Genomic DNA, 17,998 nt, shown 5'->3' on the forward strand with positions numbered 1-17,998 from the left:
CTTTTTTGTCACGCCCTGTAATGATCACAATAGATGCTGCCTGGATCAGGTCAAACAGTAAGACATTTGCACAAAAGCGAGTTGTGGTACTGACAGGCGCTGGAATATCGGTATCTTGTGGAATACCAGACTTCAGATCACAGAAAGGAATATTCAACGACATCAAGAAGACTTTGGGAATAAGTGGAAGAAATCTATTCACTTATGGCATATCTGTGGCTAAGGAAACACGAAATATATACATAAAGTACATAAGCAAGCTCAAGAATATGGTAGATCTTGCAACACCATCTCTTACTCATCGGTTTTTACTTTCATATTCAGAAATCTCTAAGGGATTCAGGTTATACACACAGAATATCGATGGGCTTGAGGAAAAAGCAGGAATGGCGCCTAAGAATGACAAGTCAACACAACTTGTATATCTACATGGAAATATGAAGGAGCTAGCATGCCTCTATTGCGGAGCAAGATTAAACTTTGGAGAAACTGAAAGAAAAGAATATGAGGCAGGAAATGAAATCACCTGCGCTTGCTGTATACTAAGAAACGAGAAGCGGGGCATAGAAAGCATGGCAGGTCTTAGGAAAAGGCCCGTCGGTATGATGCACACAACAATAATACACTATGACCAGCAGCATCCAGAGTCTGCATTCATTTCCAAGATGGCACAGAACGATGGATGCTGCGATTTGTTCATTGTAATGGGAACAAGCTTAAGAGTGCTTGGAGTAAAGAAGCTTGCAAGATACTTCTGCAGGCTTGAAGGTACGAAAGGCAGGAGGATTCTTGTGAACCTTGAAACCCCACCAAAAGAGTTTGTGGATCTGTTTGATTTCTTCTGGAATGGAGATTGTGATGAGTTTTGTGAAATTGTTGGCGAGTGTATTGGAATAAATACCATATCAAGCAATATACAAAGACTCTCAATAGAAGGCTCCAATAGCATAAATGATTGTAATCTGAATAATCCGATTGATCGATCATTTCAACATACAAATAGCAATGTTTGTGATCAAAATACACAGGCTAAGATACATGCATAGAGTATGCATAAGATAGTTTACAAGCTCTATCTATTTAAACATTACAGACTTATTAATAGCATACCAGCTAAATAGGGCTCTGCACCGTCACAAGAGTAGTATTGTCATACAAATATAAAGAATTGAGTATTTTGTTTCGATTAAATAACTGTTTATTAGCCATGCTCAACTGGTTTATTGATTTCACCCTAAGTGCAGCAATCGCAATATATGGGACAGTCTTCTGTATCTCCTCCAGTATTGTTGAGCTGGAGCTCCTCGATTGTGTAGACAGGAAGCCCATCATGATATTTCCTGCCATCCTTCTCTGTGCAAAAATACGTTTTTTCATCAGATATTTCATCTTTGTCACACAAGTTGTGCTTTAATGTTGATGCTGATTTTAATGTTTCAGAAGATGTTGACTTTGTAATCTTTATTTTGTTACTGCCAATCTCCAAAAATATATCATCAATATCGCCAGAAGCTTGGTCATTGCATTTACTCAGTCTGTTCAGTTTGTCTCTACCTCCCATCCAGGGACCCAAATAATGCATTCATAACACAGTTCAACAATACAAGCATACTGCCATCCTTTCAAAAATTAATGCTAAGCTTTATGTTCATTGCAAGAAGCTCACTACACAGATACTTAAATACATAAGGCATCTCAACAACTCGCAGTATCTTATTGCCACATCTACATTCTCCATTATTGGTGAATAGAATGCTCTTACACTGCGCGCAATAATCAAACTTGGTTGCATCACTGCACTTCATCAGTCTATCATTCAGCATGTATGCAGATCCATGTGCAATCAAAGCATCTCGTTCCATCTCTCCAAATCTAACTCCACCATGACGCTTTCTTCCTCCAACAGGCTGTTTGGTTGTAGACACTACAGCTCCGCTCGTGCGCACCTGGAATTTATCTCCAACCATGTGCCTCAGTCTCTGGTAAAACACCACCCCCACAAACACATCCACACGGAATTCATTCCCAGAAACCCCACTGTACATCGGCTCATTTCCATAGTAGTTGAATCCATGCTTCGCAAGCTCCTCACAAAGAATCTTCTTTCTTTCTTCTGCATCAGATACAATCTCCTTATCTGTATCCTCATATAAAACACTCTTCTTCTTAAACGGCGTTCCATCCTGCACCTTTCCTTCAAGACATCCTACCTTCCCTGCAATCGACTCTACCAGCATTCCTATAGTCATCCTGCTTGGAAACGCATGAGGATTAATAATAATATCAGGCGCATATCCAGATTCAGTAAAAGGCATATCTGAAGACGGCCAATGCACCGAGCACACCCCCTTCTGCCCATGTCTTGAGCAGAATTTATCTCCAATCGTTGGATTCCTAATCACCCGTATAGTAAACGTCGCACACTTATGCAGGTCATTCTGAAACACTCTTACTGTATCAATCATCCCCTCGTCTCCTCCATGGTACTTAACAGTATACTCCTTGCCATCGTCATCAATGTACTTGTACAGTACATCATTTATCTTCATCATCTGTCCACGGAACGGCAGGAAAGTAAAGTGGCATCCTTTCTTCAAAACAACCTTTTCATTCTTGTACACATATCCAGTAAATAATCCCCTGTCCAGGCTTCCCTTGTTTATTACAACTGCATCTTCCATGTCATAGGCAGTGTAAGAAAGCACGGCAACCATGCAGTTCAGCCCCATCGGATAGTCCTTCAATAATCCATAACCTTCAGTCTGTACTATAGGTGATTGCAAGTAATTTACAGAATACAGCTTCACATCTGTTCTTGTGCTCATATTGTGCCCAGGCGTCCCCATAGTTTGCTTTGCCATCTGGCATTGATACATGTTCCTTGGACTCTGGTTATAGTCAGAGTACGGAATAAGACCTGCAACTATTCCTAAGATATTCGTATTGTCTATTTCGCAATATCCATGCTTGTAATTTCTCTTCTCTGTAAGATCTATGTCTAAAAATATCTGCTCCATGATTCCAATCCATTCATGCTTTTGTTCCTTCCTGTTCAAAACTTTCCTTGTAAGTCTACCACGTGTTACAAACACATTCACTGTCTCAAAGACTCCTACTCCGTGTTGATGCACTATCTCAATCCTGAGTGCATTCTTGCATCTGTATTCTCGAAGTGCATTCGCTAGAACCCGTGGCATTTTTGTAAATCCAACCACCTTTCCATCAACAACCACAGGAACTCCCGTATGCCATCCGCGTACCAGTGGAACAACTCCAAGTTCAAAAAGTACATTCTCATCAAACTCTTCAAGAAGCCCAATCACTTCTGCATACTTTGACAAATGCGTCAAAATGCCGCAGGGGGATCCGTCAGGCGTATGTACAGGACAAATAAAGCCCCAAGTTTCAGGTCGTAGCTTCCTGGTCTTGGTTATCTTTGCAGTCTCAAAATATGCTCCTCTACTTATTCCCCTGAAGTGTGCAATAAATCTATAGAAATTAATTCGGTCTGCAACTATAGAAAGACCCGATGCATTTGTGATATCCGATGAGACAACCTGTGTTATATTACCAGTAGATAAAAATAGCTCGAGCTTCTCTCCAATTGAAAGTCTGAATTTCTTGAATGTATCTCTTACACTTGTAATGTCAAGATTGTTCTCGTCATCATCCTCATCTGTTGATAAGCCTTCAGATCCGCTTTTGCTCGCTTCCTGTCTTCTTAGGCTCCTCAGTGGCTTTAGACATGTCAAACGCAAGAGTCTTAATGATTCATCAATCTTATCTCGTAGAAGCGTCGAGAATATTTGTGTTTCTGTAAGCAGCTCGTGGTTGCTTGAATGGTCAGGATCATCTTCTTTAACCTTTCCATCAACAAAAAGAAAAAGCTTCTTGATTGCAAGCACCAGAAAGTTGAACTTATCTGCACTAGATGTAAGATGAGTGGCTACACATCTGCTCAGAACCTCTCCTGCAGCTTCCATCTTTGTTTTTGAATTTGTCATGATCATCAATCTCGATCCAATGTAGTCCATGCACTCAGACTTTGAAAAAACATTGTACTCTGCAAAGCATTTGATCAGTTGAATTGCTCGTTGGCATCCGCCAAGCACATCAAATATCTCTTCATCATTGGTGTTAACAAGTGCCTTCAGAATCAAAACTACAGGAATCAAATAACTCTTTCTCATGTAGAAAATCTTCATGATTACATTTCCATTCATGCAGTAGTGCAGCATATTCATCTGCCCAATCTCATCGCTTCCCACACATCTTATTGATATCATATGCTTTGTCATATAATTTTCTTTAGGTGTCCTTATGTATGCAAACGCATAATTCCTCTTCTGCAGTGTGTTGAATCTCACAAGCCTATCAACTCCATTCACAATGAAATATCCTCCTATCTCGTCTCTGTCTTCTCCAACACTGCTCTTATCATGAATGCTATCTAGGTGGCACAGTAGTGACCTCACCATAATTGGAATGCAACCTGCAGCTTTGTTTTCAGTCACAACATGTCTGTTGTCGTAGTACAGAGACATCCTCACTGTAAGTCGCCCATTATAAGTCAAGTTCCTTTCTCGACACTCTCTGGGAAGCAGGCGCCTGTCAATCGATATGTGCTCTTTATCGCTCAGCATTGGCTTCTGCACATGTATCTCGTCAACAATCAATTTTGCCCGTCCTATAACCATCGGTGGGATGTTTGCAACAACGCTCTCCAGAATGTGATCCTCAAACATTGCATTGTAAGCATGTATGTGTGCCTTTGCAACATCTTTCAGCTCCATCGGTGGGATAAAAAAACATAACTGTAATACACTTCCACCATATAACCGTCGGTCCCAGTTCTATTATTATTCATTAAACGTGCATTAAATATGCAGAAAGCAAACTAATCAAATGCGTTATTTCATGCGGCATATGTTGCCCTAATGCCAGATGCAGTTCTTGTTGAGTTTGAGGATGAAGAGGGAAGGTCTGTTTCAGACAGACTACACGTGCCAGTCAGTATCCTCAGAACACAGCTACAGGCTCTTGCTAATACACAACTTTCGCTGTATGTGAATGGGCAGCCACTGCTGGAGTCTCTTGATGAAACTCTGAAGGTTGTTGGCATTTTATCGGCGGAGGAGATTGTGAAGATTCGGATGTGCGAGGATGAGCCTGCTGCACAGGCTGCGTTCCATTGCTCTTCCTCGTTTAGTGGACATGAAGGGCCTGTGTTGTGTGTAAAGTATGCAGATGTGATTGCCACAGGGGGAGGTGACTCGACCGTTAGATTTTGGGATCCACAGACAAAGACACAAAGTAAGATTGTAAAACAGCACGACCACTGGGTTCAATGCCTCGATGTATCTGCAGATGGAAAATATGTTGCAAGCGGTGCATTGGACGGAGGAATTTGCCTGTACACTGCAGATGGAGAATATGTAAGAAGCTTTCCAAAGCATAAGAAAGGAGTGGTAGTGGTGAAGTTCTACAATGGGAATCTTGTTACTGGGTCCAGAGACAACGCTGTGATTGTGTGGGATCTAAGCGGAAAGGTGCTCGCATCGTATGCACATTCAATGGCAGTCACATGCATATGCACTGGAAACGATTACTTGGCATCAGGAGGTAAGGATGCAAGAATCAAGGTGTACAAGAACATGAAGTTTTTTGACGAGCTAAGGGGACATGCACATGGTATAAATGCAATTGATTGTAATGGAATATACATGGTGTCTGGATGTGATGGAGGAGAGGTGATTGTATGGAAGGACTTTGTGCTTTGCAGACGAATGAAGCACAAGGCAGAGGTGATCTCTGTGTCTATATCGTCGAACAGGTTGTATATAGCATCTGGATCGTTTGACAAGACGGTGAAGATATGGAGTTTGGACACTGGGCAGATGATGCACAGTTACAGCCATGTGGACTTTGTGTATAAGGTTAAGATGATGAATGACCTGGTTGCATCGTGTTCGAAGGACAAGATGGTCAAAATGTTCCGAATGAGCAAAAAGAAGGTGGTGAGTGAGTTTGTGTGTGACTCTGAGGTGTATTGCTTTGATGTGAAGGATGGAGAGCTTGTTTGTGGGACGAAGAGCAATAGAGTATACTTCTTCAGGTAAATAAACTGAATGGTTATGAACGAACTTTGTGGAAGTTCATATCTTGAAGCAACATAATAATCAATAAACTGAATGATTATCAATAACTATGAATATATTTAGGTAAGGTGATTATGAATGACTATCAATAACTATGAATATCTTCAGGTAAGATAATAATCAATGGTTATGAATGATTATCAATAACTATGAATATATTTAGGTAAGGTGATTATGAATGAGTTTTGTGAATGCCAATGGTAATAAAAAAAATGCAGGATGGGGATGAGATGATAGTTCTAAATGTAATGAGATTTGAAAGGAATGCGAATGAGATACGAAAGTGCATTGACAAACCGTTAGTAGTCATGCTTGGTAAAGGACAGGATGTGGCAGAGTTCCGAATCAATTCTGCGGTGTTTGTATACTTGCTTGGATATGAATTTCCTGAGACTGTGCTGGTGATTGGAGAAAGATGTGTGGCGATTACAAGCCAGAAGATAGCGGAGATTCTGAGACAAGTTGATGGCCTTGAGGTGATTGTGCGTGGTAAGGAGAGCTCTGTAATAGAGCAGATACGAAGAGTACTTAAAGGACATTGCTATGTAATTGGAGCCGATGGGATTGAAGGAGAATTCTGCAGAGATGTTCTTGATAATTTGGAGTGGGAGGATGCAGGAAAGAGGCTCGATGATTTTTTTATCACAAAAGATGAGATTGAGATCGAGAAGTGCAAAGCAGCAGGACAGGCAGTGTCTATGCTGTTGAAGAGAGCATTGGAAATGTTATGGGATAGAAGGTTTGACATGAAGAAGCTAGAAGAGGCAATGACTGGAGAAGAAGAAGGATTTGATATGAGCAAGGCCGAGTTTTCATTCCCAGTGGAGTATGACAGTGGAAGTGTCAGGATTGGAATAAGGCTGGACGGGTATTGCAGTGAGGCAAGTAGAACGATAGTAGTGAACATGGACGAAATGTATGAGGCACAGGAGTTTATTATTAACATTATAAGACCGGGAGTCAGCTCTGCAGATGTGTACTCTGAGGCACTTGAATACTTTGAATCCAAGAGCATATGCTTTGGAAATAAGTTTGTTTATACTATTGGGCTATTGAGTAGTGAAAGAGGATTTGAAGAAGGATTTATGCTGAACAAAGGATGTGTGTTTGTAGTGAGCCTGAGGAGTGAGGGTAAGATTCTATCGAATACATTTGTTTTGAGGGATGTGCCTGAGTATCTGACATCGAAAGACACAGCATTTGAGTTTGTGAAGAAGCGATCAAGGTTTAGAAATAAGACGAAGGAGTATGAGCTTGGGATGAGAAGACGCGAGCATCAGAACGAGCTTCTTGATGAGCTGATTGAGGAACGTCTTCAGTACTACAGAGGGTTTGAGGAAGAAGAAGGTGCTGAAGATGATGTAAATAACAGAGAAGTTTGCTATACCAAGGAGAGTCAAGTTCCAAGACATGGGAGAATAGTGGTTGATCACTTGAAAGAGGCCGTTATTATTCCTATTGGGAGTTATGCAGTACCATTCCATGTGTCTGATATTAAGAGTGTAGCAGTGACAGACTCAAAAGGTTTACGAATTAACTTCAAGTCTGACTCAAAGACTAATGACGGCTCAACTGATGAGGAAGAGAGTATGAAGAATGTTCTGAGCCAGATAAAGTCAATAAGCATTAATGGAGGAAACTCCAAGGAGTATGCAGACGAGATCAACAGTCTTAGAAAGGCACATCTTACAAAAGGATGCGATATTAAGGAAGAAGTGCCGTGTGAATTAGTTATTTCACAGAAGCCATTTGTACTGAGCGATGTATACATGAGAACGGATGCCAAGGCAGGAAGTAGGAAGAAACACACTGGAGATCTTGAAGTCCATGCAAATGGATTCAGATATGGAGAAGTGGTGATTTTATTTGCGAATATCAGACATGTGTTTTTCTGTGAGGGTGAAATTGAGAACAGCACGATTCTTCATTTCCATCTGAACATATCACTCATAGCAGGAGAAAAGATATTTAATGTGCAGTTCTATCAAGATGCCAGCAGCAACCTTGTGCATGACACTATGAAGAGAGGCGACGAGCATATGGAATACATAATTGAGAAGGAGGAAGAGCAGAGGCAAGAGATGCTGAATACAAGGTTTATGGAGTTTGTAAGAAAGATGGAGGTTGAGACACCGATAAAAGTACAAATACCGCACGATGGATTCAGTGGAGTGCCATTCAAGGAGAATGTGATGATTAAACAAACACACGAGTGTCTTGTGAGTGTTGAGGAGGCACCTTATTTTGTTCTGAGCCTTGAGGACATTGAGGTGGTGAATTTTGAAAGAGTGGTGTCTACGGTGAAGACAGTTGATGTGCTTTTTATTCTTAAAAATAAATATCCGGTGCATGCAGTGATGAAGAATAAGTTAAGGCTGCTTGTGAGCATACAGAGTGTGGATGTGCAGAGTGTGGATAAACTCAAGGAGTACCTGGACTTGAATAATGTGCTGTTTATGGAGACATCGGTAAGCATTCGATGGACGAATGTGATTGCAAGCATTATGAAGGATCCTATATCATTTTATGAGGATGGGGCATGGTCTGGGCTAATGGTTGGAGACAATGAGGAGCCTGAGGAAGACAGTGAGGTATCTGAGGAGTCGAGTGTTTCTGAATCTGAAAGCATTGTCACAGACGATGATGACGAAGTGTCCAGTGATGTATCCAGTGAGGAGCCTGATGAGAGTGAGGATTACGAGAGCGATGATAGTGAAGATATTAATGAAAGTGATGACGAAAGCTATGAGAACGATGAGCCCAAAAGGAAGCGGCGTAATTAAATCGGTTTATTTATTACTGTTCATGCCTTTGTCTTTTTACAAAGTTCTGAATCATGTTGTTATCTATTTTTCTTATGGATTTCACCTCCTCAAATGTGTTCAGATCAAACTTCTTGGCATCAAGCGTATTGTATCTGTACAGGATGTCATCTAGTATCTTAGATGTTCCAATGCATGACTGGACAGTTGCTTTCATCAATGCCTGAAGGTTCATTTGCTTTACTTCACGCGATTGAAGCAGTGTATTGAGGATGTTGAAGCATTTCTGGATAAATTCAGATGGAAGTCTGCTTGTTTGTGCAAACTCTGTCATGCATGAATACACATCCTCAAACTGAGCGTCAAATCCGAGTCTCTTGAGCATCTCTGTCTCTGCGACTATGCATCCTTCCTTGAGTCTGATTGACAAGCGGTTTGTCAGTGGCATTGGTTTCGATTCATACTGTGTGTACAGATAGTTGAATACATACACTATCCTTTTTATTGTGCACATTTCTTCTTCCAGTTTTGATGCTAGAAGAACCGAGGCCATGCATAAGCCACTGAATTCCATTCCATCACTGAATGTATGGAATAACATTAATGCCTTGTATCTAACTCTGCATGAAAGGTTCAGCAGCATGCATGAATCCATGATGAATCTTGCACCTATGAATCCTTTTACTTCCTCTTTCGATATGCGATTGTTATTCGTATTCATTTCGTGCAAGGACTCCAAATGCTTTGCATTTGATACACTGTCTTGTTAATAGACTACATTACTGCACATGATTGAAATATATTAGCGTTAATTTATTCATGTTCAATAATGCTTAGATAAACACAATTGCTCTCTACTCGCTTGTCATAAAGTATGTTGGAAGAATTCTCCTCACATACACAACTGCATCACTTCCGTATTTATTCGTCATGTTTTCTAGAAAATGTTTTGTAAGTATTTGCGCTTCTGTGAGGAACTCATTATTTCCCTCTTTTGTTGCCTTGTACACAACTCTCGATAAGTCTCTTATCCATATCAGGTCTTTTTTATCAAAATTAATCTTTTCAATCATGGGCATGATTTCAAGTTGTACGTCACATTTCAGAGGAGCAGATTTAAACTCGAACTGTCTTCTTGGTCTTTTTTCCCTTATCTCCTCAAACGGATACACGGGTAAAAACTCCACTTTCTTTCCTTCTTTTGTACTTGGAGAGATGTCTGTGTACTCAGCAGGCCTTAGTGCAAGAGCCGAATGGCTGTTAATTCTTGATGCAAAGTCTTGTTTTGTTTCGTACTCTCTAATTGATGAGCTGATCAGCCGATCTAAGCTGTTTTTTTGGTTCTTGGTGCTGAAGAAGTATGACTGTTTTAGAAGGTTCTGGAATTGGTTCATTGAACAGTTCATCTGCCCAAATATCTTTAGAAGTGCTGGAGATGTTATTTGCTGCGTTTCATCCTGCATAAAATCAATTTCAATTGATGGCTGCTGCCTGGTTATCCCTACTATCTGCTTCATCCTGTCCTTATTGATTGCCCAGAACTTCGACAGAGAGACATGCTGCTTAATATTGCTGTATATAGCCTTTGCATCCACATCAGAATCAAGCGCCTTTTTGATAATCTCCTGCTCTGTCTTCATGAACGACAATATGATTGATTTTGCCATGTCTCTAAGGTGGTGTGTATCGAATCCAATCACAACTGCATCTTCACATAAGTTAAGTCTCAAGAAAAATCCATCAGAGTTTTTCACATGTAAAGAGCGGATTTCTGTTAACATTATGTCTTTGAAAGCAATTTCTTTGGCTGTGCAGCATTTACTTGTAAAATCTTTATGCGCTTCTTCATTTATTGCGCCATCAGCATTTCCATGGCCATGCAGGCACTCACTGTGTTTACATTCTGTAGGCCTCTTGATTCTGATTTTCAAACCATCTATCTCTAAAAACACTTCTTGGCCATCTACACGAGCCTTTATTCCATCAAGCATCTGTAGGATATTCATCGAAGACAAATTTTTGTTTGTTGGAGCACCCATGGAGATATCTCAATCTCAAGCATATAGTGATGCATCAGATATATCAAGCGACATGTCCCATTCATTGAAGAAGTTGGGGTCTAAAGACTCTGAGCTTGTGTGGAAGGGGTTGAGCCTGAGAGTCAATGGCGCAGATGGATCGAAGAAGATGCTTCTGAACAATGTGTCTGGCTCTGTGGAGCCACAGACAATGACTGGGCTGATGGGACCAAGCGGTGCAGGAAAGACTACACTTATGAACTCACTTGCAGGGAGGTTTCTACCGAACATGAACCTGAGTGGAACGATTCTTCTCAACTCTCAGCTGAGATCAGAGGAGACATGGCCAAGAGTCATCGGATATGTTGAGCAGGACTTCTATGCATATCAGCATCAAACCGTATTTGAGACGCTTCTTTTTGCATCAAAGATAAAAATGGGCGTTAAGGAGGTTGATAAGAAGATGATTGACAGGATAGATGAAGTACTGGCATTACTAGGACTCAAGAATGCAAGAAATACATATATTCGGAGTCTGTCTGGTGGAGAGAAGAAGAGAGTGTCGATTGGAGTTGAGCTTCTTGGTGACCCATCTATAATATTCTGTGACGAGCCAACTAGTGGATTAGATTCATTTAATGCAGTAAATATCTTAAGTCTACTGAAAGACCTGGCGAAGATGGGCAAGACTATTCTTGTGACCATCCACCAACCTTCATATGAGATGATAGACTTTTTTGACAAAATAATTCTGATGTCAATGGGTAATCTTGTATATGACGGAGACCTGAAGGGATGTGTTGACTTTTTTGATGCATGTGGATACAGCCTACCAAAACAAACAAACCCAGTGGATTTTTTCTTGAACACAGTGAGCTTTGATTCGAGAAGTACAGCGGGAGAAGAACGAAGTCTACAAACGATCACTCACATAAGCCAGGAGTGGAAGAAGATCAAGAAGGAGCCTATTCCAAAGTACCATGGAAAAGTTGGTTCTGGATATGTTCCGATTAAAACGTCGCAGAGCTTCTTTCTGTTGATGAGCAGGAACCTGATTGATTACACTCGTAATGTGGACTACTTGAAGATCAAGGTGTTTCAGAAGATTTTTTTTATTGTTGTTTTTGGACTAGCTTATCTACAGATTGGTTATTCTATTGAAAGCATATACACAAGGCTGGGAGGAATTACTTTTATGCTTACAAATGCATTGTTTGGAGTTTGTGGGCCAATATTCAATGTATTTTCTATGGAGAAGCGAGTGATATCGAGAGAGAGGAAGTCTGGGATGTATTCAGGCATTGTAGCATTCTTAGCGAAGTACATGTCAGAAATAGTTCTGAACTTTATGTTTGAGATTCCATATATAACGGCGGTTTACTGGATGATTGGGCTGAATAATAATGCAGGACGATTCTTTATCTTTTTAGTCATTGTTCTATCGCTGACGCTATTTTCGATATCTTATGGATTGGCCATCAGTGCAATGGCATCCTCGCAGAATGTTGCACAGGTGCTTGGATCGCTTGGCCTACTTGTGTTTCTGATATACAGCGGATCTTTCAACAACCCGAATACAATACCTGCATGGCTCAGATGGATGGTGTGGCTGTCGCCGATGTACTATGCAACGAAGGCGTCGTTCCAGAACCAGTTGAATGGAGTTGTGTTTACGGGACTAGGAGGCATTAAGGTGAGTGGAGAAAGTCAGATTGATCTTCGTGGACTTGGAGGCACAGGTATATGGACCTGTATATTTGTTCTATGGGGGATATCGTTATTCTGGACGGTTGTGGGATCGATTGCATTACATTATGGCACAAGAAATAACATGAAGGTAAAGATTGATGAGGAGCCTAACAATGAGGTGTAATGTAAAGCAGAGCAGAAATATATAGCATGAATAACGTGAATATTAATGTTTGGCATTGATAATACAGAAATTGTTATTATAACGGCATTTGCCTAAGACCCTAGTAGAAACGATGACGGGTGATTGGACTGGAACGGAGGATGGTCTTGAGGACATGCCAGCAATAAAGAGGATTCCATTGAGTGTTTGTCTGTGGATGGATAGATGTGTAGAAAGGATGCCAACAATCGTCAAGAAGGCAGTATGTGGTGGATACAACTTGATTTCTATGGGACACTGTCTATTCTGTGCGTCTGTTCCTTTTGTGTATGTTTATCAGAGAGAGATGGCAAGTGCAGGGCACTCGATTCTTAGTACAATTGAATGAGAGAAATTAAAAAGTGGAAGCCCTGAATGATTAAGTCTCTGCTTCATAAGATGAATCAGCCGATTGACTATGTGGGGCAGGAGATGGCATCGAAGCTGATGTACATTGTATTTGCTGTTGGATATACATTGGCGCTTGTAGTGGGGATATTTCTTAATGACCTGAAATACACAATATTGATTGGTGTATTGACAGTAGTCATTGCAATTGTAGTTGTTGTGCCTCCATGGAAGATTTACCGCAGGAATCCACTGAAGTTTAGTTCGCCTAGTAAAGCCAAAGCAGAGTAATGAGTGATTGAATTAAATCTGTTTTGCTAAGATTGTTTATGTTTGTTGAGAGTGCTTGAAATATTTTGGTTTAAATTTAGTAAACATATGGAGCCAAGGATGCAGAAGTTGCTTCTGCTTTTACTTACAAAAAGTGCAGGATGTTTCTTTCTGTTTGATTTTCTTAATGAGGATTTAGAGTATTACAATATGAAAAAATATCCTGATACGATTGGGCTGTGGACAACAGTGATCTGTTCATTTCTGATTACATTCTACAGTATGAAATTTCCAAGAATTTTCCTGACGCTCTACATAGCAGGAGCGATTAGTTATGGTACAGCGGGTATAAATGAGGAAGATCTAAACTCTAGCCTTCCAAAGGAAGTTCAGAACTTTGGGATCGTTCTAGAGATAAAGGGAGTGCTTGAAAATCTCCAAGCAGATCCTGCTATTCTTATTGTTGTTTCTTTTGTATTTGCTTCAATATTGTCATGGCTTCTTAACATAATCCAGAACATGTTTCTTGTTGTTGGGTTCTATGTTACTTACTGCATGCTTTTACCAATATGTTTTGGTGAGAACGAGGAAGAATCACCGGTGCTCTTTTATATACTTTTGATTGGATCTACAATGATATTGTACTACCTAACACGCAATGCATCTAAGTATGCTCTGCTGATGATGTTCTGCTCAACAGGATCTTTTTTGCTTCTTGCATCTCTTGAAATGGCCAGTGGAACAGGCGACGTATTCTACGGTATTGTCTATGATTTGTGCCATATGTATACTTTTGAGTTAAGCCTAATGACGTTTCCAATGATGATATGGATTGGATTGACAATATTTGCAATGGCATGGCAGAAAAGATATATAAAAAGCAGCGGATAGTTAGTTTGTTTACTATAACAGCTTGAATTGGCAAGCAATGACTACTCTTCTCTCTGCAGTAGTAAGATCTTTGAATCCAGCTTGACGAGCTTGATTGATGATCCTTTTAGGTAGCATTCGTTGATGAATACAGAACTTCCGTCTGCTTTTTCGATTGTGACGCTTCTGAGATGTAGATTCATCGACATGTCACATTTATCGAGCAATCCTCGCAGGTTGTCGTCGTTCTTTAGTTCTAATTCTATGATTTTGTTTCTTGATATCCTTAAGAGAGTCAAAGGATACATGTACAGGGATTCTAAGAAGAAGGTTTTGAGGACGACAGACAGTATAAGGAAGTTGAAGTTGAAGAGGCGAGGGAGTGTTATGAAGAGTTAGTTGTATTTAATATGTTGGAAATATGCCACAAATGTGCGCGGAGTCTGTCAATTGTGTATTTGGATGACATCTTCCATGGTGCAGTGGTAGCATGCTCGCCTGTCACGCGGGTGGCCCGGGTTCGAGTCCCGGTGGGAGAGTTTTTTGTTTATATTTTGAGTAACTGCTGCATGGCATATGCTGTATATCTGTGATACTATGATGTATTTCAGTACTCTCCATGCAATAATATTTCTGGTTATCTTATAAATATCTGTAAACTTATATATGTTTATATTTTAAACATATCCACTCATCGATCCTTATATATGTAAGTGAATTCTAATCTAGAGACATGCATTTATACTCAAGCATGCATGAATATAGATGGGAGTAAGCAACAATGCATTTTATCTCGATGACTTCTTGATGCTTGATTCTACTGTACTAGATGCTTCTCTGGAGTTCCAAGATGCATTGGAGCTTGGAAGTATTTATGAGCTTGAAAGATTCTTCACTGAGCAACGCGAAGATGTTGTAAATAACCACAATCTCCAGCCATCACACAACGGTTTGTATCATGATCCGTTTGTACATATTGAATCAGTAGTGGATGATTCAGCAGACTCCAGAGGCATTTACAAACCTGTCAGGATCCGCGGTATTGGGATGTTAAGAGAAGGATACTGTGAAATATGCAAAAAATGGCTTAGACTAAAGACAAGTAGTTACTGGTATCACATGAACTACAAGCATGGGATTAACTCAAGAGGAGTGAAATACCCAGAACCACAAATGAGATTTGTTGGATGCCGTACAGAAAGCTTTTGCACGGTGTGTGATAAATGGGTTTCATTGGGAAGCAGTAAACATGGCAAATCTGCAAAATTCGGCTGGTTCAAGCATTGCCAGAAAGTCCATAAATAAATTAATTCAATACATTGTGAAAGACATGTTTATTGGCATAATACTACATTATTCATCAAGACTCATGCATTAATCTTTTGCTATTCTATTTTCTAGTGTTACATATAAGTGTTGTAATGCCTGGTAAAATTGGATAGTGAATTGTGATGAATAGCTGCAATCAGCATAAAAAGTCCGACTCAACCATTGCAAGAAACCTGGTCATGTATGCATCTGGATCGATACAAGAGCTTGAAGAATTACAACAGAATAGATTCAACAATCTTTCGGTTCTTTTTCTGAAGTTCCATTGCGTAAGAATGTCTATTATTCCAAAGTGCACATCACTTACATGTTGTTTCTGATCCTCTGCATTCGGTAGATACGATTCACCATGACTTCTATTAGTTGGCACAGATTTAAAACATACAAGAAGACTGTAGTCCATAACATTATGCTTGTTCAAAAACAATAAGTCTCTTCTCATCTGAGACACAAATACTGGTCTGCTATGTATCTCAATTTTTTTGTTGTTTTTTATCCAATTCGTCTCTTTAAGGTTCTGCAGTGACTGTCCTTCTCTACATACATTGACGCCCTTAAGATCATAGACTTCGTCTGCATGCATTGCGTCTGGTGTAGAGCAACCTTCAAGTATGTTCTTCATTATGATGAAGTATTCTGTAGAAATACAGGTCTTGAGACTGTAGCATCCAAGTATCCTACAAAGCAATGAGTTTGGATTTTGTTCAATATATGTACTGTATTCGGGAGCCATCTGGCAAATGCATGAAAGCTCTGACTTCCTGATTGTTTTTATGGCGTATTTGAAATCTTTAGTGAAGAACACAAGTGATCCACTTTTACCCTGTATCTGTGTATTTATAATGTATTGACTGTCAATACATCCCAGTGAATTGATTCCACTGACCTTGCGCACTTTAACAAAGCTCTGGATGTTGTATGCTTCAGCAGTGCCTGTATCAATATAAAGACAGTGATGATCAGGTAATACTAATATGTTTTCCATGTCATTTTCGATCGTGCATAATGCATTTAGTAGCGTTTCGGCATTTTTCATTTGCATTTCCATGCTAAAAGCTGGATGAGATACAAACAATGTTTATAAATTACATAATAAAGGAGTTGTACATACGGATACACTGAAATACAATCAGTAGGAGTGATAAAAATCTTGTATGCAGCAAAACGATGCTGACTGGATTCGAACCAGCGAGAGGAAACCTCAACGGATTTCAAATCCGTCGCCTTAGACCACTCGGCCACAACATCCCACATTTAGTATTACACGCTTTCATTGATTCCACTGCACATCTATCTAGGCTCTACGAAACTCTACACATAATACACAACACTTTACATCTTTAAAATCATAAATAAAGCCAAATTTATTCATATGACGCAATCTCTTCTTTTGAAATGCTATGAACAACCAGGCTCGGCTTCACATATGGCATGATCACATCCGTAAACAGCTTTGCTCCCTTCTCCCTTGCTTCACTAACACTTTCGTGTATTGTGATCTTACTCATATATGCCTTAATCCTCTCAATATTCTTACTCATCGCCTCTTTGTTCTCATCTCGCCTCCTCAGATCAACCGATATCCCAAGCCTTCTGGCATATCTATAGTCAATCCCTGCTCCTTCACACTCAGCAGCCGTAAATCCTCTTCCAAGTCTCTCCTTCCTGTTGTGGCACACCGTAGGGCATCTCACTACCGGTCTCAGCTTCTCTAGCGGCATCGGATACATGCTCTTTGCCTTCTGAAGGCGCTTCTCCCTCATCACACTCTGCTTTGTTTCCGGATCATGATGCACCTTTATCTTCAACGATGTCTTCCTGAAGTGGTTGTTTGGCAGTGCATGATTACCTTTCATTGGGGTTAAAATTTTGCAAACACTTTAGCCCTGTAGCAATGAGTAGACTGGTAAAGACAATTACTACTCAAGGTATGAAGAAAAAGGCTGTTGCCACTTGTGAGTGCACACAGACCGGACAGTTCTCAATAAGAATCAACATGGTGCCTTTTGAAATCCTTCCGAACTCGCTCATGGCAGCAAAGCTCAAGGAAATCATCTGCATTGTTGATCAATCAAACATTAAGGACTTATCGTTCGACATAACATGCAAGGAAGGTGGAAACGTTTCTCGTGTGTATGCAGTCAGGATGGCATTTGCAAAGGCTGTGCTTGCATTCTATGGCACTTATCTCGAAGAATGGAAGAAACAGGAGATCCAGAAGAGGCTAATGGACTTTGACAGGTTCAGCCTTGTCAGTGACTCAAGAAGGAGAGAGCCAAAGAAGTTTGGAGGACCAGGTGCACGTGCAAGGTATCAGAAGTCATATCGTTGAAATAAATCGTCTTCTTCTAA

At 40.2% G+C, this 17,998-nt stretch overlaps 16 protein-coding genes and 2 non-coding genes across 18 annotated transcripts; 10 read left to right on the plus strand and 8 right to left on the minus strand.

Annotated features, from left to right (window-relative positions):
- Window positions 1-20: 20 nt before the first annotated feature.
- M896_031250 (sirtuin-like protein) lies at window positions 21-1,046 on the plus strand (the record flags this gene model as incomplete). The annotated part of the gene is made up of 1 exon (XM_014708694.1): window positions 21-1,046. The coding sequence occupies one exon, from the start codon at window positions 21-23 to the stop codon at window positions 1,044-1,046; it is 1,026 nt and encodes a 341-aa protein (XP_014564180.1).
- Window positions 1,047-1,234: 188 nt separating this feature from the next.
- On the minus strand, window positions 1,235-1,582 carry M896_031260 (uncharacterized protein; the record flags this gene model as incomplete). Its single annotated transcript, XM_014708695.1, has 1 exon — window positions 1,235-1,582. The coding sequence occupies one exon, from the start codon at window positions 1,580-1,582 to the stop codon at window positions 1,235-1,237; it is 348 nt and encodes a 115-aa protein (XP_014564181.1).
- A 40-nt stretch (window positions 1,583-1,622) lies between these two features.
- M896_031270 (subunit B of DNA-directed RNA polymerase) lies at window positions 1,623-4,793 on the minus strand (the record flags this gene model as incomplete). The annotated part of the gene is made up of 1 exon (XM_014708696.1): window positions 1,623-4,793. One exon carries the CDS (start codon window positions 4,791-4,793, stop codon window positions 1,623-1,625), a length of 3,171 nt encoding a protein of 1,056 aa, XP_014564182.1.
- A 144-nt stretch (window positions 4,794-4,937) lies between these two features.
- Window positions 4,938-6,119, plus strand: M896_031280 (WD40 domain-containing protein; the record flags this gene model as incomplete). The annotated part of the gene is made up of 1 exon (XM_014708697.1): window positions 4,938-6,119. One exon carries the CDS (start codon window positions 4,938-4,940, stop codon window positions 6,117-6,119), a length of 1,182 nt encoding a protein of 393 aa, XP_014564183.1.
- Window positions 6,120-6,349: 230 nt separating this feature from the next.
- On the plus strand, window positions 6,350-8,941 carry M896_031290 (Spt16/Cdc68-like protein; the record flags this gene model as incomplete). Its single annotated transcript, XM_014708698.1, has 1 exon — window positions 6,350-8,941. The coding sequence occupies one exon, from the start codon at window positions 6,350-6,352 to the stop codon at window positions 8,939-8,941; it is 2,592 nt and encodes an 863-aa protein (XP_014564184.1).
- A 13-nt stretch (window positions 8,942-8,954) lies between these two features.
- Window positions 8,955-9,641, minus strand: M896_031300 (uncharacterized protein; the record flags this gene model as incomplete). Its single annotated transcript, XM_014708699.1, has 1 exon — window positions 8,955-9,641. One exon carries the CDS (start codon window positions 9,639-9,641, stop codon window positions 8,955-8,957), a length of 687 nt encoding a protein of 228 aa, XP_014564185.1.
- A 133-nt stretch (window positions 9,642-9,774) lies between these two features.
- On the minus strand, window positions 9,775-10,911 carry M896_031310 (uncharacterized protein; the record flags this gene model as incomplete). Its single annotated transcript, XM_014708700.1, has 1 exon — window positions 9,775-10,911. One exon carries the CDS (start codon window positions 10,909-10,911, stop codon window positions 9,775-9,777), a length of 1,137 nt encoding a protein of 378 aa, XP_014564186.1.
- Window positions 10,912-11,011: 100 nt separating this feature from the next.
- On the plus strand, window positions 11,012-12,811 carry M896_031320 (ABCG-like transporter; the record flags this gene model as incomplete). The annotated part of the gene is made up of 1 exon (XM_014708701.1): window positions 11,012-12,811. The coding sequence occupies one exon, from the start codon at window positions 11,012-11,014 to the stop codon at window positions 12,809-12,811; it is 1,800 nt and encodes a 599-aa protein (XP_014564187.1).
- Window positions 12,812-12,923: 112 nt separating this feature from the next.
- M896_031330 (uncharacterized protein) lies at window positions 12,924-13,178 on the plus strand (the record flags this gene model as incomplete). The annotated part of the gene is made up of 1 exon (XM_014708702.1): window positions 12,924-13,178. The coding sequence occupies one exon, from the start codon at window positions 12,924-12,926 to the stop codon at window positions 13,176-13,178; it is 255 nt and encodes an 84-aa protein (XP_014564188.1).
- Window positions 13,179-13,204: 26 nt separating this feature from the next.
- M896_031340 (uncharacterized protein) lies at window positions 13,205-13,468 on the plus strand (the record flags this gene model as incomplete). The annotated part of the gene is made up of 1 exon (XM_014708703.1): window positions 13,205-13,468. The coding sequence occupies one exon, from the start codon at window positions 13,205-13,207 to the stop codon at window positions 13,466-13,468; it is 264 nt and encodes an 87-aa protein (XP_014564189.1).
- Window positions 13,469-13,567: 99 nt separating this feature from the next.
- M896_031350 (uncharacterized protein) lies at window positions 13,568-14,338 on the plus strand (the record flags this gene model as incomplete). The annotated part of the gene is made up of 1 exon (XM_014708704.1): window positions 13,568-14,338. One exon carries the CDS (start codon window positions 13,568-13,570, stop codon window positions 14,336-14,338), a length of 771 nt encoding a protein of 256 aa, XP_014564190.1.
- Window positions 14,339-14,379: 41 nt separating this feature from the next.
- Window positions 14,380-14,625, minus strand: M896_031360 (U6 snRNA associated Sm-like protein; the record flags this gene model as incomplete). Its single annotated transcript, XM_014708705.1, has 1 exon — window positions 14,380-14,625. One exon carries the CDS (start codon window positions 14,623-14,625, stop codon window positions 14,380-14,382), a length of 246 nt encoding a protein of 81 aa, XP_014564191.1.
- A 160-nt stretch (window positions 14,626-14,785) lies between these two features.
- On the plus strand, window positions 14,786-14,856 carry M896_031370. The gene has a single exon. It is a non-coding gene; the product is annotated as a tRNA-Asp (tRNA).
- Window positions 14,857-15,082: 226 nt separating this feature from the next.
- On the plus strand, window positions 15,083-15,622 carry M896_031380 (uncharacterized protein; the record flags this gene model as incomplete). The annotated part of the gene is made up of 1 exon (XM_014708706.1): window positions 15,083-15,622. One exon carries the CDS (start codon window positions 15,083-15,085, stop codon window positions 15,620-15,622), a length of 540 nt encoding a protein of 179 aa, XP_014564192.1.
- A 160-nt stretch (window positions 15,623-15,782) lies between these two features.
- On the minus strand, window positions 15,783-16,688 carry M896_031390 (phosphatidylinositol-4-phosphate 5-kinase; the record flags this gene model as incomplete). Its single annotated transcript, XM_014708707.1, has 1 exon — window positions 15,783-16,688. One exon carries the CDS (start codon window positions 16,686-16,688, stop codon window positions 15,783-15,785), a length of 906 nt encoding a protein of 301 aa, XP_014564193.1.
- Window positions 16,689-16,811: 123 nt separating this feature from the next.
- On the minus strand, window positions 16,812-16,894 carry M896_031400. Its single transcript has one exon. It is a non-coding gene; the product is annotated as a tRNA-Ser (tRNA).
- A 116-nt stretch (window positions 16,895-17,010) lies between these two features.
- Window positions 17,011-17,502, minus strand: M896_031410 (ribosomal protein L13; the record flags this gene model as incomplete). The annotated part of the gene is made up of 1 exon (XM_014708708.1): window positions 17,011-17,502. The coding sequence occupies one exon, from the start codon at window positions 17,500-17,502 to the stop codon at window positions 17,011-17,013; it is 492 nt and encodes a 163-aa protein (XP_014564194.1).
- A 38-nt stretch (window positions 17,503-17,540) lies between these two features.
- On the plus strand, window positions 17,541-17,978 carry M896_031420 (ribosomal protein S16; the record flags this gene model as incomplete). The annotated part of the gene is made up of 1 exon (XM_014708709.1): window positions 17,541-17,978. One exon carries the CDS (start codon window positions 17,541-17,543, stop codon window positions 17,976-17,978), a length of 438 nt encoding a protein of 145 aa, XP_014564195.1.
- Between the last annotated feature and the right edge of the window lie 20 nt (window positions 17,979-17,998).

This window comes from Ordospora colligata (assembly GCF_000803265.1).
Source record: "Ordospora colligata OC4 chromosome Unknown contig_03, whole genome shotgun sequence".
Lineage (NCBI taxonomy): Eukaryota > Fungi > Microsporidia > Ordosporidae > Ordospora > Ordospora colligata.